Source organism: Camelina sativa, chromosome 17 (assembly GCF_000633955.1).
Source record: "Camelina sativa cultivar DH55 chromosome 17, Cs, whole genome shotgun sequence".
NCBI lineage: Eukaryota > Viridiplantae > Streptophyta > Magnoliopsida > Brassicales > Brassicaceae > Camelina > Camelina sativa.
The window spans coordinates 29,871,212-29,896,191 of record NC_025701.1 but is presented as its reverse complement, the minus strand read 5'-3'; the positions used below and the strand labels follow the sequence as shown (position 1 = coordinate 29,896,191).

General features: G+C 34.1%; 3 protein-coding genes across 5 annotated transcripts; 1 reads left to right on the top strand and 2 right to left on the bottom strand.

The window, feature by feature from the left end:
• Window positions 13,076–15,545, top strand: LOC104758369. The gene is made up of 4 exons (XM_010481225.1): window positions 13,076–13,646; window positions 14,219–14,668; window positions 14,763–15,090; window positions 15,177–15,545. Exons 1-4 carry the CDS (start codon window positions 13,212–13,214, stop codon window positions 15,311–15,313), a joined length of 1,350 nt encoding a protein of 449 aa, XP_010479527.1. The 5' UTR covers window positions 13,076–13,211; the 3' UTR covers window positions 15,314–15,545.
• LOC104758368 (PHD finger protein At3g20280-like) lies at window positions 15,645–19,206 on the bottom strand. Of its 3 annotated transcripts, none has more exons than XM_010481222.1 (4): window positions 18,476–19,206; window positions 18,316–18,385; window positions 18,049–18,228; window positions 15,645–17,567 (listed from the first exon to the last, which is right to left on the bottom strand). In XM_010481222.1, exons 1-4 carry the CDS (start codon window positions 18,881–18,883, stop codon window positions 15,925–15,927), a joined length of 2,301 nt encoding a protein of 766 aa, XP_010479524.1. In that variant the 5' UTR covers window positions 18,884–19,206; the 3' UTR covers window positions 15,645–15,924. The 3 variants fall into 3 exon arrangements, with proteins under 3 accessions (XP_010479524.1, XP_010479525.1, XP_010479526.1); XM_010481223.1 differs by having other exon boundaries at window positions 15,645–17,564; XM_010481224.1 differs by having other exon boundaries at window positions 18,049–18,225.
• Window positions 22,243–24,892, bottom strand: LOC104758367 (pollen receptor-like kinase 5). The gene is made up of 3 exons (XM_010481221.2): window positions 24,100–24,892; window positions 23,160–23,837; window positions 22,243–23,084 (listed from the first exon to the last, which is right to left on the bottom strand). The coding sequence occupies exons 1-3, from the start codon at window positions 24,806–24,808 to the stop codon at window positions 22,399–22,401; spliced, it is 2,073 nt and encodes a 690-aa protein (XP_010479523.1). The 5' UTR covers window positions 24,809–24,892; the 3' UTR covers window positions 22,243–22,398.

The following is a 24,980-nucleotide window of genomic DNA, read 5'->3' as shown; positions in this document are numbered from 1 at the left end:
TGTGTTTCGTTGAAGTCGAGAAATAGAAAGACAAAGAAACGAAGAAGATGGTGATGGAACTCGAGCTTGTGCTGTGTTCTACTTCTGTGATGATGATGATATATTATTGTAAGAGTATTATTGTTATTACTACTATTAAAGAATCTTCAAATCAAGAAGAAGAGGAAGAAGAAGAAGAAGAAGAAGACGAACGAGATGATCTGTTTTGTTTGTTTGTTTTACTGTAAGGGAAAAAAAAAAAGCAGATCTAGGTTTCGTTTTTTTTTCGTGAGAAAGATCAAACAACAACAACCCCCCATCTTTGTAACATATACATTTGCAACACTGATGATTCTAAATAAAATGTAGAATCGTTTTTTCTTTTTTTTTTCAGATCTCTATTATCTTCTTTGAGCTATTCATTGTTCGGATCAAGAATTTATGGGTTTTGTTTTTTAAAGATCAGCTGGTTCTTGTTTAGAATTTCATGTATGTCTGAAGTATTTTCACATTAGTTGTGTGTGGGATTAAAACTTAAAAGAAAGACAAGTGAAGCTTGTTCTATGAACTGGTTCATGTTCTGTATTAATGAGCAATGGGTGATTTGATTAGTTAGAGATTAAGATTATTACCCAGATCTAAAAAGAGCTTATTATGATATTTTCTGAATTAAAAACTTGTTTTTCTTTTTAAAGTTATTAAAGGGTATGCTGGACCTTATGTTTTCCAGAATTATTTACCAAACTCTTAAGTATTTTCAGAAAAATCAATTTTAAGTTGAGTAAAAGTTGTTAGAAGTTTTCTAAACGTTTCTTCAACCTAAAAATTGTGGTACTGTTGAAGTTTTTATTTCAAATTCGTGATATTTTTTTTTGAATAACAACTAGTATTTTTTAGGTATTAAAAAGGCATTTTTCTAGGTATTGTTTTTTTGTTATAAAACAAAAAGTTTATTTTTAGGTAATTGGGACAATAGTTTTGGTTGAGTTTGGTGGGCAATTGATAATAAATCTGTGAGGGAGAGGTGTCTGGTGGCAGGCAGATTCGTTTCGTGTTTGACCCATTAGATTAGATTTTGTGTTCGGCGTTACCCTCAAATTTGGGTATCTCTACTTTACTTTTCCTGCCACCATCCAGACACTATTAAACGACCTTTGGCTTCTAACCAAAACCCACAAATTTGTTTTTACTGTTGTCTAAAAATGATTACTTGTTCTGTTAAATATTGTAAATATTAATTATAAGAATTTGATAACCATTTTAGAATTTCTAAGATTATAAATTGCTTCTATTATCTTCTTTGAGCTCTTAATTGTTCGAATCAAGAATTTATGGGTTTTGTTCTAAAGATCAGCTGGTTCTTGTTTAGATAAATCTTTTAGAATCTCATGTATGTATGTTTGAAGCTCTAACGATGAGCTTCTATTTTTTTTATTAATCTATTTTCTAAGATTTTTATACATATTTAAATAACATATCAAAAACTTATTTCATAACTGTCTGTATTTGTGATTAACAATTTTTCACAATTTTAAACCAAGAATATTCAGTTATTTTTCTTTGAAATGTACAATTTATCGTTAATTATTTATTAAAATACAAAGAAAACCTAATTTTTTTATTTTATTGCAACAATTTTTTTTTTCATCAAAAATAAATTTATATTAATGAATTTGAATAGTCTTCATACAATTGTTTTGAAAGCCAACATGGTGGAGTAAAACATTAATAATAAAAGGATCTTTGTAAGCTACCATATTTGGCAAGAAGATGAGCTGATTATTACAAGTTCTAGGGCAATAAGCAAACAAGACATTATTGAACAAACTTGACCAGTAAATAATATCCTGGAAGATAGCTTCAATAGAGGTATCATGAAATTTTTTATTCACAATCTTGGTTAAATTCTCACAATCTCCTTCAAAAATAACATTTCTTTGTCTTCGAATCAAACACTGTTGCATTGAGGTCAATAGCGCCTTCGATTCAGCTTCCAAAGGTAAAGAAGCAGTTCCTAGTTAACTTGATCCCCAGTTTAGTGCAGTTCCATCATGATTTCGAGTTATCCATCCGCTCTTTGCTTGGTGTGTTAGGTGGTCATAAGCTGCATCATAGTTACATTTGATCGATGACGTATCTGGTCGTGTCCAATGGTGACTGGTTGTGCCACATGATGCTGTAGTATTGTTTTCTGATTTGTCATTGTTTTGAATCCAATCACGCACATCAGCCTTAGCTCTTAGAATTATATTATTCGGATTATCTTGTAAGCCATTGAAGATGAAATTGTTTCGAGCTTTCCATATATGCCATAGGAGCCAAAAAGGTAAAAACTTTGTTGGTGTAGATATTTCATCCTCTTGTTGGAGGTCAAATATTCCCTTAGTAACGTTTCACAACTCAATGATAAAGAATAGAGAATGGTCATTGGTATATTGGCTAGTTCCCATATAGATTGTGAATAAGGACATGAAAACATAACATGTTCGATGGTTTCATCATGCTGAAAACATCTAGGACAAATTGGATCTAAATGCATTCCCTGGTGTTTAAACGGGTAATGGTTGGTATAGATTTTGACAATAAGCGCCATAGAAGATGTTTCACTTTGGGGAGAATGTTAAGTTTCCATATTTTGTTTTTGATTTCTACAGATCCATGAGGTATGGGAGGCAAGTTATTGTGTTGATTTGGGTTGTGCATTCATAACCAGTAACCTGATCTAACCGTATAGATACCTCACTTTGTATAGTTCCATACTAACCTGTCTGCAGATGATATTCTTGGGAGGTATATGTTAAGTATATGATTTTCATCCTCCAGTTGAATAGTATCCGCAATAGGTTCTTTGTTCCATTGTCGGTGAATACCATTCTTCGTTATATAGTTGATGAATTTTGTGTCTGCATTTGGATCAATCGTGCGGATAGGTTTTGGCAGGTGAGTTGTTGTGATATTGTCTTGGTTAACACGTATAGATTCACCATCTCCCAATATGTATCTCGAACCAAGCTTGATTATTTTGAGCCCCTCTAGTATTGAACCCCAACCATATGACTGGTTTTTTCTCTGTTTTGCATCCAAGATAGTTTCATCTCTGAAGTATCTAGCTTTGTAGACTCTGGCAAATAAATTATCAGGGTGTTGTATAATTCTCCATGCTTGTTTTGCTAGCAAGGCATCATTAAAGTTTGATAGATCCCGAAAACCTAAACCTCCTTCTTTTTTTGAGTGTTTTAAACGTTTCCAAGCAATCCAAGGGATTCCTTTATATTGATTACTTTTTTCCCACCAAAATTGTTGAATTAATGTATCAATCTCTGATAAGACTCCCTGTGGTATTTTGAAATAGTTCATAGAGTAAACATGCATGGCTAGGGCAACTGATTTGATGAGAATCTCCTTTCCAGCCGGTGATAGATATCGACTTCTCCATGCTGCAGTCCGTTGTTTGACCTTATCGATTATATATTGGAACATTTCAATTTTTTTCTTGCCAAACTGTTCTGGTAATCTAAGATATTTCCCTCCACCACCATGATATGGGATGCATAATATCTGTTTGAGTCTATTTTGAACTTGTCCTTGTACTCTTGAACCAAAAGTTATCATGGACTTACTAGTATTTATTTTCTGGCCTGAATAATATTCATAAACGTCAAAGGCCTCCTTGATCGCTCTGCAATTTCGAGAATTTGCTTGACAAAAGAAGAGGGAATCATCAACAAATTGCAAGTGACTAATGGAAGGTACTCCATTTCCTATCTTAACCCCTCTGATATATCCTGACTGAACTCTCATTTGTATAAGGTGGCTCATTATATCGGCGCATAGAATAAACAAGTAAGGTGATAAGGGATCACCTTGCCTAATACCTCTTTTAGGAATAATCATACCCATAGGTGTCCCATTTATTAAGACTGAATAGCTGACAGAACGGACAGTGGCCATTATCCAATCAATCCATTTGTTGCATTGTGACAAATAACCGCATAGTAACTTCAAGAAAATCCCATTCCACTCTATCGTAAGCCTTGGTGACATCAGTTTTGATTGCCATGTAGCTTTGAGATACTCTCTTTCTTGACTTCAAGGAGTGCATTACCTCATGTGCAATCATGTTATTATCTGTTACTAAACGTCCCTGTATAAATGCTGCTTGAGAATCTGAGACTATATCATTCAGATGTTTTTTCATCCTGTTGACTAAACACTTTGATATTATCTTATATAAGACATTATACAAAGCAATTGGTTGGAAGTCCACCAATGTTATAGGTTTGTCAATTTTGGAGATCATACAAATGTTTGTATGATTGAGTCCAGTTTTCATATAACTTGTTTCGAAGAAATCTTGGACCCATGAACGATATCACTGCTTAGTATTTCCTAGTATTGCTTGTAGAAACGAGCTGTTAATCCATCTGGACCCAGTGCTCGATCATCTCCAATGGAAGATAAAGCTTCATAGATTTCATCTCTTGTAAACTCTTAGTGAGATCGTCATTCATAGTCTGTGTCACTTTAGGGTCAAAATCACCAAAGTCAATGGGTGAAACAGGGATTCTGCCTGAGGTGTAAGCTTTTGTGAAGTAAGCTTGAGCTAATCCTCCAATCTCTTGGTTTCCTGTGTATATAGTATCCGTCTCATCCCTTATATTGATGTACTTTGCATACCTTGTTTTAGTGCTAGCATGAAAAAAGCAGTATTGTGATCGCCTAAGTGGAGCCATTTGTTCCGACTTTTATTTTTCCAGTAGTATTCTTCATCACAGTAAGCTTTGTGGAGTTGTCTTTGAAGCCTAGGAATTGATCGTCTATGGATTCTGCTTAAGCTACTCATTGCTCGATCTAACTTTGTTTGCAAGTAGTCTATTCTTTTTGCAGAGTTTAAATGTGCATAATGTTTTTTCTTGGCCATTACTTTTCAACACGTTGTTATTTAGTCACAGATTGTGTAGTAATTGTTATTTTTGCAGGCATTCCATCCATCTTTGACCACTTTATCAAAGTTATTAATCTCTGTTAGTCTCTGGTCAAAACGAAAAGGTTTGGTAGTAGTTGATTGAACAGGGATTAATCGTGTGTAAAGAGGTTTGTGATCCGAACCATTGAACTCAAGAAATTCAACCTTTGCAGAGTTTAAATGTGCAGAATGTTTTTTCTTGGCCATTATTTTTCGACACGATGTAATTTGGTTACAAATTGTGTAGTAACTGTTGGTTTTGCAGGCATTCGATCCATCTTTGACCACTTTATCGAAGCTATTAATCTCTGTTAGTCTCTGGTCAAAACGAAAAGGTTTGGTAGTAGTTGATTGAACAGGGATTAATCGTGTGTAAAGAGGCTTGTGATCCGAACCATTGAACTCAAGAAATTCAACCTCTGCAGTGAGTTCGGTGTCTTCAAAGACACTTGCTGAGGAGTCGTCAGACTCCGTGATGATGAACTCGTTGTTCATTGGTGTGAAGTTAAGACCAAGGATATAGCTCTCAAGTGTATCCGCTTGATCAACCGTCTTCTCAGGGTCATATGCATCTGGTCCATCTGGATTTGGATGATCCGTATTATCTTCATCAGGTTCATTGTCATCATTTCTTCCATCATCATTTGGGGGATCATCATTTGGTGGATCATCAAATAGCATGGGACATTCTTTGACATCATGTGAAATCATGCCACAGTTTGAACAAAAGTTCCGGAGACGCTCATAGTGAAACTTCAGAAGCGTATTTTCACCACCTTCGAATTGGAAATTCTTCTGGAACCGTAATGGCTTGTCACAGTGCCAGTTGATGCAGATGCGAACAAATTCTACGAGATTTGCATTCTCTGTATAATCAGTGTCCATTCCGGGACCCATCTTTTCTCCAATGTAGTTCACCATCGCCGTAGAGAGGTAGTGGACCAGGATTCCCCGTACTTGTATCCAGAAGGAAATCATCTTCATTGTTTCATTAGTTATATTTGGGAACCAGCGGTGTATGGTGAGCATCCATTCATTGAAAGACCAGAAACCACGACCCAGGACCAAATTCAGAGTTTCTTCAGTACGGAATATGAATAAGACCTTCCCGTTTCCCAAAACACGACCACCGCAAGCATCTGAAATATCCCAGATTTTTGGCATCTGACCCACTGTTGCTCTCAAATTTTGTTTCTTGGGGTTGACCACCGAAACAATCGGCGAGAAACGGTTTGATATTGCAGCCTGGGAACATAACTCCGGCGACAGAGGGATTGGATCGTCATTGCTTTCCAAATCCAGATTTTGCAGCGTTTTGCGAATGTTTGTTTTCATGATTACCTAGTGGAAAAGTGTTTGTGTGAAAAGAACATGATGGATTGTGAGGATTGTAGTGTCGAGGAGAGGAGATTTATATAGGATTTGGCTTGACGGTTTTTTCCGACAGTTATACTTCGTAAGAATCGGAAATCTAAAACTGTCAACAGAAAACTGTAACAGATTGAAACCGCAAAAACAACCATAGAAGAAGCTGTTTGTCGGAAAAACACTCCAAATTGGAGAAGGAGGCGTTCGTCGAAAATTCCGACCATCGCGCAATAATTTTTTTCTTCTTAAAGTCAGATTTATAAAGAATAGAAGGAGTATAAAACAGTTTTTATTAGAAATAAAATGAGAAAACATTTTAGGAAAAAAAATTGTGACGTAACTGTAGCTATTTTGTAATAACGTATTACAATATATTAATGCCCAACATATGCTAAATCTAAGATTTGATTATACAACAAATCATCCCATAAATATATATATATCCATTGTTTTATGGATTAACACAATCAAAAACTTTACCTTAATGTTATAGATAATAGAAAATAACTCGTGCTACAAAATGGAATTACATATTTGATAAATAATTTTTATATAGTTGAGCTGTGTAATATACTGTGCTAAATCTAAGATTTGATTAGACCATCTGCAACCCATCTCTATTTCTATCTCCAAATTCCATTTTGTAGAAAAACCTTCTCCAACCCCACTCCATTTCTATCTCCAAAATTGAGCTTTCTACATTTGTCTCTATATTTGGAGACTTTTAATTCATTTCTCCATTTTGGAGTTGAACTTTTTTTATTTGCAAATCAATTCATTAAATTTATATATATTTATATTTTATATCTAAATACAGTTAATTATTATTATTTTGTACTTAAACTTAGAAATAATAATTTTAAAATTCAACAATTAACATATATTACATGGAAAATATATAATAAAAAGTACAAAATAGAATAACTACCAATAAAATTTAGAATACCTAATATGACTTAAACTAAAGATTAAAAACAACTTAATATAACAAAGAATAATAATTAATGAATATTGTGTATTGTATTGTTGTTCAATAATAATATTTTAAATATAAATAACATGCTAATTTTTTTGTATTTGCTAAAAATAAAATAATTGGGTCAAATTTGTAATTTTAATAAATAAGGATCATTATATAAACTAATAATAAGATATAAAAAGAATATTCTAAAAATTTTTTTTTGGAGTCAAATATAGAGAAATACGTTGGAGTAAAACTCATTTCCAAAATGGAATTACTCCAAAATAAAGTTAAAAATAAAGAAATGGGTTGGAGATACCCTTATACAATATATATCATTCCATTGTTTACACCAAAAAAATATATATCATTCCATTGTTTTGTGGTTTAGCAATCAAAAACTTTACCTCAATGTTATAAATAATAGAAAATAACTCGAGCTACCACGTGGAATTACACATTTGATAAATATATATATATATTTTTTCTTAATAACTTTTCTATTAATAATATTAATATTAACTCTATAGTTGACTGGCTGTATAATATACTGTATATTTGTTTTTAACAGTATAAATTTTTTAGATAGTGTTCACTTTTATATTGGATTTACATGGTAAATACGTATAATTTATGTTGTTTAAAAATCACAAATTGAATGATAATAGACACAAACAAATAGATTTGTGGAGTATACGTAGTTGTCTACTAATTTCATTACTGTAGGCCTGTAGCAGAAGGAGCACGTACATCAACTATGTCCCAATAATATACATGTTTAGTAGTATTTTTTTACTAATAAAAAACTCGTCTCACGAAATCTACGGGGATAATGGTTGAATTTGTCCCACTTAAGTTCACATAAAAGGCCTTTCAATTACAAGTCCATATTTAGTAAGGAAATAAATAGTTTGTTGGCTGATAATGGGCTTGGGCTATCCATACTCTCAAACTAGGTTCCAAATTATATATACAGTACTTGTTAGGCATTAGAGTTGGCACTTAATTAGTACAAAAGGATCCAAAACATGTTAATTTGTATTCGGTGACAATTTTACACAACATCATTACTTTCCGATGAAAGACATGTTACTTTTTACTTGGTGACTCCTTCATGTATTATAATTAGGATACAAAAATGTGATAATAGTAATGAATTCATACAACATAATTCTTTAAGGTTGATTGAAACACTAACAGTAAAATAATAATATGCAATATGAGCAGTATGATGCAACATAAACTTTGAGCTTGATTGAAACAACTAATAGTATAGCAGCAATATGCAATATCAAATGTATGATGTATAAGATATATGTTCTGATTAATATAACACATATAATTGATTAGTAAAGTAACGAGATGATTATACATCATAATTGATTAGTAAAGTAACGATATGATTATATATTAAATTACAAGAAATTTTTTATTATAGATATTATTAAACGATACACATACAAAAGTTTTACATCTATCAATCACCATATTATTTATTTACTAAGAACAATGTCTGTAGCACAAATATTCGAGAGAGTCAACAAGAACAAAGACGGGAAAATATCATGGGATGAATTCGCCGAAGCTATTCAGTTTTCTCTCCATAAATAACGTCCAAAGAGATTGATAAGATGTTAAGATTATGATGACTTCTAACTAGAAGTTCTAATCTTGTTTCTTTTAAAATAATGTTTGGGTTTTGTTTTGTTTTAAGTTTATGAATTTGGTTTGATGATCAAACTTAAGTCGAACTATTTGTGTTTGGATTTATCTCTATCTTTTTTTCTAAACTAAAAATAAGATTTTCTTAGATATGATTTTATTTCGATACTCTAGTTGATTTCAATTAATTCAATTGCTTTTTTATAAAAAAAATTATAACATCAAGAAGGGTAAAAAAAATATCTATTATGAAATCAGTTTTTACATTTTAATCTTAATAATTATATATATAATCAATTTTTATATCATAATATTATAATTTTTGAAATAATATGTATTGATAAAATAATGATAAATTTTAACTTTAAAAGTAAATAAATTTGTATCTTAAGAAATGTTTTGATATTCTTTTACAAAATAAATTAATTAGATTAAATTATTTTAATATATTTAATATTATAAAGGTAAATGCTCTACATACAAATGATTCATGTGATAGTATAGAGGAATGGATCATTCGAGTGCATTTGAATCTTCCAATTAGTCTGTTATATGCTTCTTTAACAAATAAAAATTGAATGACAAAAATAATAATGCTTCTCTAAATGCTTTTCCAAGATCTTTATGTAGCTAGGTTAAATACAATTGCATATAATATGATTGTGGAGAACAAAAATCAAACAATCGATATCACAAGGGAAAGTATTTTTAATTAAGTATTTCGTGGCCGCCAAGTGCCTCGATCACGAATGTAAGCTGATCCGCGTTGTAGCTGGAAAAGTGATGAGCATATTACGTCTGAATACTTGAATACTTTGTACAATACATCCTCGTTACACAGCTCGAATCCACTTTCGGGTCTCCCATGTGGTGAACTGAAACAATGAAAAAGATGTGAGATATCTCAATCTAATATGCACTTCAATGTCCATATCCGCCACATTTTCTATCATAATTCGACTTCAAATAGAAATATTTGTCTTTGCATTGTAGTATTCAATTGGTTATTAATCTGGATGTTGTCGACTCAATGCAAGAAAAACCAATAGCAAACAACATAATGGAACGCTTAAAAAGATTCTAAAATAAAGCATACAAAATGGTAAGATAATAAAAAGCGCAAAATAAAATTTTGTTAAGTGATCAGAAAAAAAAAAAAGAGATAAAGTTTTGTCCTAACTACAAAACGATTGAAAACATATGTCTACATACTATGTCTTTCACTAAAACGTATGCCTTGAGGTTAAATTGTGGTAGACAAATTAATTCATGGAAAATAATGTGATCAAAATACTAAACATGTGAAATAAGTAATAGAACACCGTTTAATATAGTTTCATGGTGTATACAAAACATAGCCACTAAGGGACTGACAAAGTCACAAGTAATCAACCAGATGCAAACAAACGAATTGATTTCAAATCATTAATTCACAATCATTAACTTTAAAAATTTTATAAACTGCGAATTATCACGTATAGTATTTGATTTGAAATCACAAGCACTAATTGAGTTAGACATTCACATATGCCTTAATAAAATTATACTTTTCTTCCAGTAAACTTAAGACATGTCCTCCTCTTGCCGGTGGTTCTTTAAGATCTTTGTATAAATTAAATTTCATAAGAAAATCATCGTACATAAAAAAAAAAAAGATTGATATAATAGTTGTTCCAATGACATTTTGTTTTCTTACATAACATCGACTAATCAAATGATGATTAGAAAATAATATGGTTACTGAGGAACAGAACAGCCAAATGGCAGGCGTGGCGATGCTTCTACGGTGATCTGAGAAACCTAAACACATGCCAAGTGGGTTCCACTACACAGGCTGTGTTCATGTTCTTCTACTTGATTTCATATTATACAAACAAGTTTTTTTTATAATAAAATTAGCTATTTCCAATTTTCCATTTTTAAGAATAAAATATAAATTGATGAGACATCATATTTTTTACGTGAAAAAATCACACTCTAGCTAGCTCGAGTCGATTCCAAAGTAACTGTTTTTATTATTTTACCTTTTCAACATTTTCAAAGCATACCATTTGACTGGGTCATGGATCATTTTTAAACATGGTCCGACCAAAGCTATCTCTTTACTCTCATCTCATGCTCCTAATTTGTTCGGCTAGTTGTGTGGTTTTTTTTTTTTTTAACTTACTTATTCCATCAGTAATAGCCAGATGAACAAGTTTTATTTACTCTCCATCGATGAAATCACTCTTTTTCGAACTCAATAGAATTTTCAACATGCTCCGAGGACCGAAACACAATATCCATAAATTAGTGTTTTTTAAAAAAAAAAGGAGATTTACTCTGATGTTATACATTTTAGGTAATATTATCAGAATGTACAAAAAAAAAATTATTACTAGAATATTTTGGATATTTTCAAAATAACAACTGTGCCTTTGTTTTATGTTACCAGAAAAAACGTAATTACAAAAGTGTCATTGTCACGTCAGACGCCACGTCAGAAATCGCTGACGTGTATTAAATAACTCAGGCATAACACGTTACAGAGGTAATGATGGCTGAGTTATAGATATGTTGCGGCTGATTTATGGAAAAAACATTTGAGTAAGAGCGGAAGGCTGACTTAGAGCATAACTCAGCCAAGCGTTACAGCTGACTTATTAAAATCTGGCTGAGTTATGCTCTAACTCAGCCGTAAGGACGGCTGAGTTTTCACTCAATGGTTGAGTTGTCAAAATTTTGGCTGAGTTATCACTACGACACGGCTGAATTAAGTTTTTCCGGGTGGCTGAGTTATGAAAAACGGCTGACTTATGAGATGTAGTTACGGCTGAGTTATGGTTAAAAACTATAACTCAGCCGTGATAGGCTGACTTATTGTACAACTCGGCCATTTCACGGCTGACTTAGTAGCAAATGATTAATTACTAGAATATTATTCAGTTATGGCTGACTTATTAAACAATACGGCTGAGTTACATATTTTCAGTTGATGAAGCGGCTGAATTTGGCTGCCATTTTTTTGCTTTTTAATTACTATAATGTTATTCATGGTGTGACTGAGTTATATTTGTTTGATGGCTGAGTTTTATTTAGGCTGAGTTATAATTTGTTTGATGGCTGACTTGCCACGTCAGACGCATCATCCATGTCATCATCTTTCTTCTCCGGAAATACGAAATGTCGTTCCTTCGACTCTTGTTCTTACATAGTTTTTACCTTCTTCTTCACCTTGTTCTTCTACTTCTTGTTCACCCTCTTCTTCACCTTGTTCTTCATTTTCTTTCATGGATCCAGTTCTGGTACTAATTGTTTCCGGTAATTGGGTAAAGAAACAGAGATATGTATTTAACACCGACGATGGAGGGTGTATAGTTGTGCAGATAGATGGAGGCACAACACACGACAAGCTTGTGGAGCTTGTTCTTGAAGACTACGGATTGGACGCGTTTAGTCGTGAGCTAAACACATGTTCTCGATGTAAACAAGTTGGGCACAATGCGAAAACTTGTCCGATGCAGTATTATTGTAATACATTTGTTTTATTTTGTGCAATAACTCAGGCGTCAAGCATTATAACTCAGTCGTCATATTAATTGACGAGACCTTTCGTTTTCTGCTTCCAGATTATTCCTTGTGATAACTCAGCCACAAAGCATTATAACTCAGCCGTCATATGAATCGACGAGACCTTTCGTTTTCCCGTAAATACTATAACTCAGCCGTCAAGTAATATAAATCAACTGTTTGCTTTCAGATTATTTCTTGTGATAACTCAGCCACAAAACGTTATAAATCAGCCGTTAAGTTTTTTTTTTGGTTGTAACGTGGAAAATAAAAAATGATGTATATTTTAATTTGCTGATGTATACTTTTTTTTATAATCAAGTTATAATTATACCCAGAACACTAACATTTGAGCAATTTTTAGAAGATTGTTATATACGAAGAATAAACCAACTTTTGGATAACATTTGAGTAATTCTTTTAAAAAAAAATAACATGATCATTTTTCTTTTTGAAATATACTATGCAATAAAATATCAGGTTATGTCAAAAAATGAATACAGTGAATTGCTTTTTGGACTAAAAAAAGAAGAAGTTTATACCATTTATGTGACTCCTTCGGTCCTTACAAGACAAAACAGCCTTCACACGCCAAACCAAAAAATAACTAACTTATAAATAGCGTTTCCCGTCTCACTTCTGTTCACAGATGGCATCACCCAAGTCGCCGTAATAAAATAGAACGCAAACGCGATCTCTTTCTCTTTCTCAAAACTCTGATTCTCCATGGCGGACATCGACATCGGCCTCGGGAAAGAGCCGCTGATAAACCACGAAAACAACAACAAAACCAACAAGATCTTCAACCGTTGCGTTTCGCACCAGCAAGACGAGCTGCACAGCTTCCGTAAATACCTAAGATGGATGTGCGTGGATCACTCGAGTCCATGGACAGCGATCCTCTCTTGGACTATGTTCGTCGTCTTCACCCTCGTCGTTCCTGCCATCTCTCATTTCCTCCTCGCTTGCGCCGAGTGCGACAGCTACCATTCTAGACCCTACGATTCCGTCGTTCAGCTTTCTCTTAGCAGCGTAGCTACCGTCTCTTTCCTCTGTCTCACCAGATTCGTTAGCAAATACGGTCTTCGAAGGTTCCTCTTCTTTGATAAACTCTGGGACGAGAGCGAAACCGTACGAAGAAACTACACCAATCAACTCAATGTGAGTTTCTTGAATTTTGTTTTTTTTCCCTAATTCTAATTCTTGAATGTATCAGATTTGGTTTTATCTCTATAAATCTTAGTTTTGTTTCATAATTTTGATTGAATCACACAAAACTGTTGAGTTCTTGAGAAATTTCGGAATGGATCAAGATCATGTGGCACTATGTTAAAAGCTAAGAATAGATCTTTTTCAATGGTGTAAAGGTTAAACAAATCATTTCTCCCACAATATATTTTTTTTTAAGTAGGAAAAAATGCCATTATTAATGTTCGATTCTTATAGGATTTATGGCAAATCATTTGTGCAAAGAATAAAAGCCAAGTTGGAAAAAAAAGATATAATAGAGCAAATCAAGGAGAAGATATAGATAGAAGAATCATGAATATAATAAAGTTAGGAAATAACTCTACGGCATCTTAAGGAAAATTTATAATTACGTTATTGTCACTCTCTTCTTTTCTAACATAAACTTTGGTGACATTCTCTTTGTAGTAAAAAGTAAAAACTCTGGATTTACCCTATTACTTGTTTTACAAGCATTACAATTTTTTTCATTCTTTTCTTTACAGACTTCGCTTCATATAGTGTCCTACTTTGTGATACCATGTTTCTCAGCAATGAGTGCATACAAAATTTGGTGGTACGCATCAGGTGGATCTCAGATACCTTTTCTAGGAAACGTTGTCTTAAGCGATACAGTGGCTTGTGTAATGGAGCTTTGTTCTTGGCTTTACCGTACAACTGTAATCTTCCTTGTATGTGTTCTCTTCCGTCTCATTTGCCATCTTCAGATTCTTCGTCTTCAAGACTTTGCCAAGCTCTTTCAGATTGATTCAGATGTTGGTTCTATCTTGTCTGAACATCTCCGTATCAGACGTCATCTTAGAATCATCAGTCATAGATACCGTTCTTTCATTCTATGTTTATTGATTCTTGTTACTGGTAGTCAGTTTTCTTCTCTGCTTATTACTACCAAAGCCTACACTGAAGTCAATATCTACAGAGCTGGAGAGCTCGCTGTAAGTTTCCTTCACTCACAACATATATGGTTCGTTGCAAGAAGCACACTTCGAAAAAATTTAAAGTATTCTTCTTTTTGTGCATATATCTCAGCTTTGTTCAATGACATTAGTCACTGCACTTCTCATACTACTACGAAGTGCATCAAAGATCACACACAAGGCTCAAGCTGTGACATGTTTAGCTGCGAAATGGCATGTATGCGCGACGTTAGAGTCCTTTGATCAGACAGTAGATGGAGAGACTCCAACTTTGGTTGCTAGAAACAACAACATAGATAACAACAGAGGTCATGATGTTGTTACATTGACAGAATCTGACAGTGAGGAGTATGGTGACGAAGAAGATGATCTAGACAACAACAACATCATTCCCGCTTATGCTTTCAGTACCATGTCATTCCAAAAACGACAAGCTCTAGGTAAAAACAAAAACAAAATCTTCTGCAATGTCATTTTTGCTGTCTTAATTGGTTTACTTAATTATGTCTGGTTGGATTTTTCGCAGTGAGTTACTTCGAGAATAACAGAGCAGGAATCACAGTGTATGGGTTTACACTTGATAGAGGTACACTCCATACGATCTTCGGACTTGAATTGTCTCTTGTTCTTTGGCTTCTCGGTAAAACCGTTGGAATTTCTTGAATCCCTTTCTGGGATCCTCAAGAAACCTCCAAAATGTTTTGGCACTGAATCAAATTCAAGTTCGTTTTATCTATTTTTTCCTTTGTAATTTCTACTGTAAATCAATTTATTTGTTACGTTGGTGTGTTACTATTGTTGTTATAGAGTTCATGCTATTGTAAATTAGATTCGAATCAAAAGCCTTCCCCTGTTTTTCACTATTATAATTTCTGAATTTACGAAGTTTTGTACTTTTAGCGAAATGAATTTATTTATTTTCCAGTCACTGTATTACAATTGTGTCATACTGTAGTACTAGATGATGAGGATTTTATAAGGTTACAGTAACTTAAGGAATTATTTCACGAAGTACCTTAAAAAAAAACTTCAAGCTTAAACTACACAAGCTTAAACTAAACCAGTCACTACTTATGCTCAAAAAAAATTGAACCACACGTGTTCTATAGAACAAGATTTAGCAATTCAACCTAACCCAAAGGCTAAATCAAAGATATCATCACTTACTAATATATATACTTGAGGACCAAAGAACCTGCGTAAGTAAGAGTGGTGACTTTTGCGGAGAGAGTGAATACTGTTCTCTGTAACTTTTGTCTGAACCAGAACCATTATCAGCTTTTGCCTTCCGATGAATTTTCTGTGGAATTCTTCTGTATAGCTTCTTGGACAGCTGGTGTTGTGTTTTGCTGTTGGACATGATCTGTGTTGGATTGCAAAGGGGGAGGCTGAGTTGGTGGGTTCTCTGTCTGCGTAGCTGGATTTTCTGCGAAATTCTTCTGTATAACTTCTTGGACAGTTGGTGTTGTGTTCTCCTGTTGGACATGATCTGTGTTAGATTGCAAAGGAGGAGGTTGAGTTGGTAAAATCTCTGTCTGCGTAGCTGGATCTTCTGTAAAATTCTTCTGTGTAGCTTCTTGGACAGTTGGTGTTGTGTTCTGCTCTTGGACATGATCTGTGTTGGATTGCAAAGGAGGAGGCTGAGTTAGTGAAATCTCTGTCCGCGTAGCTGGATTTTCTGTGAAATTCTTCTGTATAGCTTCTTGGACATTTGGTGATGTGTTCTGTTGTTGGACATGGTCTGCGTTGGATTGCGACGGAGGAGGCTGGGTTGGTGAGTTCTCTGTCTGCGAAGCTGAATTCTCCTCTTGTACTGATGATTCCGCTATGATCTTCGGGGTTTTATCTTGATAACTTCTGGAAACACCTCTCTCAGTAGCATCTTTGCTCAGTACTATCTTTTTCTCTAGGTTTGGAGGATGAAGAGTCTCTGAGTGAGATACTGGTCCTGAAGGATCATCACACTCAGCATCAGCGTTTCCTACAGGAACCGGTGGATCAAAGTTAGCATCAACTGCTTGATTAATCGCTGCATCTTCAGCTTCAACTATTTGACTCATAGCAGCTTTAACTCTTGGATTCATAGCTGCATCTTCAGCATCAACTGTTGGATTCATAGCTGCATCTCCAGCTTCAACAATTTGACTCATAGCTGCTTTAACTATTGGACTCATAGCTGCATCTTCAGCTCCAACAATTGGATTCATAGCTGCATCTCCAGCTTCAACAGTTTGTTCCATAGCTGAATCCTCAACTCGTTTCACTGTCTTGGGATGTGGCATTGCCTCTTGCTTAACCTTTGGATCCAGTTTACCAACCTTCTTCTCTGCGGGTGACTGAACTTCGGCTGTACTAGAAGACATTTTTGCTGTAGTGGCGCTTCTCATGACACGGCCGTATTTAGGAGGAAAAGACTTGCCATTGTACAATTGCACACACCTGGAGCAATGCCACTCAGATTTCGGAACTCCTTTCATATTGTGAGCTTGTAGACATTTCAAGTGATATCCCTTTTCACAAGCATCACAGATTAGCACGGTCTCTACTTCATTGATATTTCCGAGACACATTTGGCATGTCATTGCTTTACTCATGTATTCTCTTGAAGGTGGTTTCCACAAGACATTTTGTTTAGCCCGCGGTTGCAGAACTTTATGGATTAACTTGGCAATTTCAGCATGGTTGTTGTTTCCAAAAGGTGAAGAAGTTTGACCATAACTTACGCCTTTCATGCCTGGGAATGCACCTGGTGGAGTTTGAGACATAAATGGTCTAAAGGTCGGATCTGTGACTCTGGAAGAACTCTGAACAGGAACTTTGCTATCTGATGCAGTACCAAATGATATGGTGGAGGAACTCGAATGAGGTTGGGCAGACCATGTTGTAGCATTCCCATAGTAATTTCCAGCAGGAACTGCTGGTTCAGAAGAAGAGGTAATAATTTAGAGATGATAGATACTTGTCAATGAACAGATAAAAAACAGAAGATATGAAACTCGAACTCAAAATGGAAACCTCATGGACGTTTCCAAGTTTCAGTTAGCAAAAAAGAACTGATAACCAGGATTAGCGAGAGAATATGCCAAGTGTCAACAGAAAATGTAGAAATCACCAGTAAGCTTTCTACTGAGAACAAAACACTCTGATAATGGAGGATTAGTTAAAAAAAATTAACCAAGCAATGGGCAATAGTACTCAGATGTTGCACTATGAGCATTAAGTTTTTTTAACTTCTAACATATAAAGTATAACCATAGCAAATCAACTAAATGACCAAACAATTCACCAGCTAACACCAATTTTGAGGCTATCTTTTCTAACTGATCATATCATAGCAAAGAATATCTCTAGAATACAAAATAGGGAATAGAACAACAAGCTAAGAAAAGTGGAGATACCTGGTGCCTGAGAAGGACCGGTATGCATATCTGACTTAAACAGTGGTCTCTCTATCCTAGGTTGTGTTATCTTAGATGCATCCCTAACAAAATGGCTTCCAGGAGCAGGATTAACAGAACTAGTGGTTGCCTTCACTTCACTATTAGGCCACTGATGTGAGGTAGAAACATGATTCGCTGCTGCAAAAAATCATAGAGTGGTCAACTCTTCGAAGTTATATTACCTGATGGTTAATTAAAAAACACTGATCGTAAATGTAGTCATACCCGGAACTGATGAATGAACCGTAGATGTATATGTAGTAGATACTACTGGGTTCTTCTTCGATTCTTCCATCTGGAGAGAAACAAAAAAACATCTTTATACCAACAAAAATTGCTACTTTGATTAAATCTGAAAACATCTCTATAGAGAAAGGAGACAAACCTTTCTCTTCCCAAGAGAGAGCTTCTCAGAGATGGTTAATTTAGGAGCTCGGAACCCTAATCGCTGATCTTTAACCTTAGCATTCAAACCCAGATCTTCAATAACAGCACCAATAGCATCCCTAGAGATAATATCTTTCGGAGTGAACTCTTGACACATATCAACCAATTTCGATTTAGCTTCAACCATCAGCTCAATCTCAAGCTCCGTCGGGTTTTTCCCACCTCGGATCTTTCGCAATGCCGATAAAACGAGGACGATCTCCGCAACTCTGTTCACTTCTTCGTCAAAACGTGGCTTCTTCGCCGGCGGTTGTTCATCATCCACCACCACAACAGATTCGTCCACTCCGTCTCTATGCTCTTCAGATTGAAGATTCACCGGTACATCGCTAATCGCCACATCCATCTCTAACGAAGGTGAAAGAGAAAGAGATCCGCGGAAGTAGACGAATCAGAGAGAGAGAGAGAGAGAGAGAGTGAGAAGAAGAGAAACCCTAGAAGAGAAAGATAGAGAGGGAAGAAGATCTGGGTTTGGTTTTGTTTGTTTTAAAAAATTTGAAAAGGGAATTAAAATGTGATAAAAACCTAATAATTTTCGCGGGTAAAAATTTGGGGGAAAAGTTATAGAAAGGACGACGAGGACGAGTGAGTCGATTAACCAAATTTTACAATTTTTGCAGCAGCGAGACGATGATGAGAGAGAGGCGTGCGCTGCTGCTTCGGCTTCTTTATTTTTTCTAGAGAGATATCAAAAATTAAAAAATCATCAGCTGTGCAAATTGTTTTTCTGGGTTTAAAGTTGGGCCTTCTTATTATATAAACAGGCCTTACTATATACTTATTCCTAAACAGGCTTAGGGAAACTGGGCTTTTATGTTTTTTTTTTTTTTTTCCTTTTTTCCCCGTAATAGAGGTTGAATACCAAACCGAATCAAAGTTTCTTTAACCAAATCTCTAATCATAATTAAGACATGCAAGTTATTTTATACCGGATTGCAATCAACCGTTGAGAGGGCCTTGAGGCTTTTGGTTCATCAGTTAAAGAGTGTAAAGGCTGCATATAGCCTTATACATTAGTTTTGAGATAAAAATTATTTAATATGGTCATGTGTGTTGCAAAGAGAGTTTACCCTATGCAGAAATAAATTCTTCCAAAAAAAAAAAAAAAAAACTGTTGCTACTTTAAGATTCTAGAATATTACAAGTAAAATTATATATGGTGGGTTTTTTTGTGTGCATGTAAAAAAAATGTCTGTCGTGAATTAGAATGTTGTGGGAAGAGAAGCATCATGTAATTGTTGTTCATCATAATTGTATAGACTACATGTATTTGAATACCATCATATTGCATTAGATCAAATATCTCTCATGATTAAAAACTTGTTAGAATGTCACTTCACTATATATTTTTCAAACTTGAAATTAGTAAATTATGTAATCTTACAATTTAATCCATCAAAAAGAGTTTCTCATAAAATTTGGATTTGAAAATTTGGTTAGTGGTTTTGTGATATATATATATATATATGTATATATATATATATATATTTGTTTGTTTCACATATACTTTGGTCAATTTATATCAATAATTGCTCTTAATATGAACTAATGTTTGGTCAATAAAAAAACCAATAACAAAATGATGACATCACCAAGGCATTACTAATGACAAGTTAGAGATTCACAATCATGATCATCATCTATCAATAAAGGATATAGTGGCTTCAAAGTCGAAAGTGATATATAGGAGAGTAGTCAGGTGTTTTGATGGGTGCACTTGTAGCCATAGTTTTAGTGTCATTTATTATCTGAACACTATCATTTGAAAAACATCCAATAATATAGTGGCCTTCATATCATGAATAAGATTCATATCAAGTATAAATAAATCCGCCAATTCGATACATTGGAATTTAATTAGAGGATTTCTCCCTCTATTATGTGGTGGATTCATTTTGGTTTGGAACACATGAGTGTTTGTTACTTCTTTAATATCCATGACGATAAAGTTTACGTTTGCCTACATATAGAGATTTTCTTATGATGTCCAAGTGGTCATAACACAACTTAGGAGTTATGGTATTATCTTGGGAGCATCCGAGTAGGTAATCCATACTTTCTTATGGGAACATTAACACAACTTGAACTTAAGACTAAATTATGTTTTTACTTCTCCTGAATAATGTTGAATATTTTTGTGTAATATTATTTTTTAACTTTAAAACATAGTGTGGCTTCTTGAAAAGGTATAGTAAGTTATTTTGAACAAATCATCGCAAGTTGTAAGATATAAAATCAACAAATGGTAGTCAACATTTTTCTCCCAAACTGAACATTCCAAAAAGTTTATTGTTCATTGAGATTTACGAAAAATTGAAAAAAATCCATAATGATACATTAAATATTTAACTATTATATCTTAAATAAAAAGTTTTCACTTCAAAAATAATACACCAACTAATTATATTCTCATATATAATTTAAAATTGTAACAATAAGAAAACCATAAGTCTATTAATATGTTATATTCTCTTAAAATAAAGTATAAAATTACATAGTATAAACTCAAGAAAATATTATATATATATATATATATATTAACATCATAGAAACAAATTTAAAATGCAACAACACATATATAACAAATAAAACCATGATTAAAAATACATGATTGTAAAATTTCCTCTGTCTTTATACATAGGAAATAAGATAATTATAATATATGGTTTTAATAATATTAATCTATAATCAATTTCAAATTAGTGAATTGACTAAAATAGTTTTAATTTAGTCTTATTTTAATTTTAACTTATATTAATATATAAATTAAACTCAAGTATAATGGTACATGTTAGATAGATAATTTTATTTTATGATTTATAAGAAAATGAAAATAAAAATAATAATAAGATACAAACTATCGAATAAACTTTTTTTAACAATTGTGAATTGATTTTATCATAATGATATATAAACCGTCTATTAAAAGACACGAGTCTTATGTAGATCCTATATAATAAGTTCTTGATGCATTTTCAAACTCTCTCAAATAGAACCAATTCTCCCACCACCTTTGTAAGAAAATATGTTTATTATTTTTAATTAACTTCTAATTGTGAAAGACACTAATCATGATCATCTCATTTATGGATGTCATAAAAGTAAATTAATATTAAAATTTATAGATACTTCTGTTTTGGAGATTTAAAGACACTAATCTAACTTTTTACACATTTAAAGAAATCCTTTTTTTTTTTAGACACTCCATAGAAATGAGTCAATGACTAATGAGGAATTGAGGATGGTATAAAGGATCTAAACCTTTGTCCGAGTTGTCATCCAAATGAAAATCCTAAAACCTAATTTTTGATCATTCTTTATTATTTGGTTAAGAATAAATATTCAAATACATCATCTATCATCTCCTCCGGAATCGGCATTTTTTTATATGCTTCACTTGAACATTGCGAGTCACAATGCATATGCTAGACTAGACCAAAAAGACCATGAGTTTTAACATTTGAGAGAAAGGAAGAACTCCACTTATGCTAAGACCAAAGAAGAAACATAAAGTTGATGATGATAATATATAAAGGTTAAAAAAAGAAATCTACACTTTAACACAACGAGAATGATATATAAAGTCGAAAAGGAAAAATATTAAAACACAAATCGTTCGTTGGATTCAAGACCTAAAACTGATGATGATGATGGTGATATACAGTAACGCAGATACATAATATATACATGTTTAAGTCCATCATTATATTGCTCATACATTTTCATATCTGCATTAACCATACAAAAAGAAGAAAACCTCCCAGTAGCATATGGTCTTCATTCTTTCCTCCGGTGAAGCTACGTCCTCCGATCCGGAACATCATCTTTTTTAAAAAATTTTTTAAATATTCCTAAAAGAACTCATCGATTCATCGAGAAACCAAAGTCATCATCGTCTAACAACATTGAAGAATATAAATTATTATTATTATGAGTCCCTCGATGATGATCCACAGAACCAAAATCATCATCAGATTCTCCTTCTCCCAACATCTCAATCATCTCCACAGCTTCTCTCATCTCCATTCTCCTCTCTTCTTCTTCTTCGCAACATCTCAACCCTATCTTCAACATATTAATCATTTCCGCTTTACAGTTCTTCATCCCTTTCATTCCCTTGTCGAACACGTCACCTGTTTTCTTCTCTTTAACCATATCGTTCACCCAAGTCACAAGACTCATGTTCGGATCATAACCTTGCGTTAAGTAATTCTCAGGGAATCTCCCTGTCAAAAGCTCCAATATCAACACACCAAGCCACCAGACATCTGTCTTCTTCGTTATGATTTGTCCTTTCGCGGGTCTGTACTCTGGCGATTTGTATGCTGTCATGAAGTTATGTGCGTGCTCTGAGCTCATCACCGGTCTTAGAGCGTAATCTGTTAACAACGGCTCGAATGATTCGTCCAAAACAATGTTCGATGACTTTATGTGACCGTGAGGGATTGTTAGTGTAGGTAACTCCTCGAACAAGTAAGACAAACCCTTTGCTACTCCTTTTATGATCTTTAGACGCGTTATCCAATCCAATCCCGTGGAATCATTTGCTGAGAACATATAATTCAAATAGTTAGGACTCACACATAACATATATTATTGCAAAATGTAATGTTAAAACATACCATGAAGATGGCTTGCCAAGCTACTGTTAGCCATAAATTGAGTGACTAGAAGCTTCTCTTCTCTACGGTAATAGTAAGCGATGAGAGGCAATAGGTTAGGATGGTTTAATCTCCCTAAACGTCTCATATGCTCATGAAACTCGTCTCGTCCAACATTGTTCATATGTTTATACCTCTTCACGACCAAGGTTTGTCCACTAGATATCGCTGCCTTGTATGAAGCACCAAACGTTCCACTACCAAGAACTTCAGCTGAAGCTCTAAGAAGATCTTGAAGACCAAATCTTTGAATGTCTTCCCTCACAAATAGAAGCCTGCCTCCTGCCTCAGGCATCGATCCTCTCCTTGTGCGATTCACAACGGATTCCGCAGGTTTATTGGTCTTGTTTGCGGATTGATGGTAATTGTAGCTCTCTATCCTTTCCTTTCCCGCAGAAGGATAACCTGACAAGAACCTTCGTCTTCTTGTTTGAATGAAACAGAACACAAGCGCGATGATCACTAGTATTATGCCAATAACAATCAAAATGATTGCTAAAGTGTAAAAGGATCCGGTCTTTTCCACCATGGGAGGAGGAGTAAGAGATTTTGGATCACTAGGAGATACCGGAACATCAGGAATTTTCGGAGAAGAAAGGGAACATGGACTCAAGGGAGCATCACACAAATCTTTGTTACCTACAATTTACAAAACACAAAACATTAATGTCATGGCATATAATTAAAAATGCATCAACTCTTGAAAGATTTTATGCAAATTCTATATTAAAATGTTATTTTTTGTTTGTTAAACTATATGAAAAATGAATTAGAAACCCAAGTAAACGAATCCACCAGTTGCACATCTATATATAAAGTTTTTTTGTGAATTGTGATGTCGACATTACATTTAGATAGCATTATATGATAATGTTAACACATAGAACATTGAAAATGTTACCTGCAAAAGAGCCTGGATCCATGTTTCGAAGGCTTTCAGGTATAGGTCCGTCAAGGTCATTGTTTTCAAAGCTAGCTAACTTAAGATCCCTCTGTTGAAAATATGGTATTTGCCCTTGAAATTGGTTACCATTTAGCCTCATCTCCAAAAGCATAGGCAAAGTGGCTAGAGAAGAAGGAATTGTTCCTCGGAACGCGTTATTTGCCAACAATATTTTCTTCAAATGCGGCATACCTTGAAATGCATCCGCTGGTATCTCCCCCGAGAATCGGTTATTAGACAAATACAAAGACTTCAACGAACTAAACCTCTTAACATGAGGCATTGGTCCATTGAAGTTATTGTTCATGAAGCTTATGGTACGTAGATTCTTCATAGGAACCAATGGGTCGAGGTTTAGTTTCCCAGTCAAACCCATTCCTTCGAGTTGTAACCCCCAAACGTAATTGCTACAAAGAACACCAAACCAGTTCGCTGTATTTCCTTGACATGGTGATGTTAATGGATCCCAACTACTAAATTCTGAACCATTTGCTAATGTATCTTTGAATCTCAAGAGACAATCTGCATCTGAACCTGGCACAACCACCTGTGACATTGCCACCGGACATAACACGGTGGTAAAGATGATGAGGAAAATGCAAGAAAGTAGATTTTTCTTTGATGCCGTGTTACACGCATGCATAACCAGGTTCTCCCAATTTCGCATTGCGGTTACACGCGCAATGGAATCGATTTGATCGCTGCAAAATCTCTTTTCTTTGTTTTTTTTCTCTCTTTCGTGAAAGCCAAGAAATTGTGTGAACGGAAGAGAGAAGAACAAAACCTACCAAGAATAGACAAAGCAAAATATTTAAATTGGCAGAGCTAAGATTTTTTTT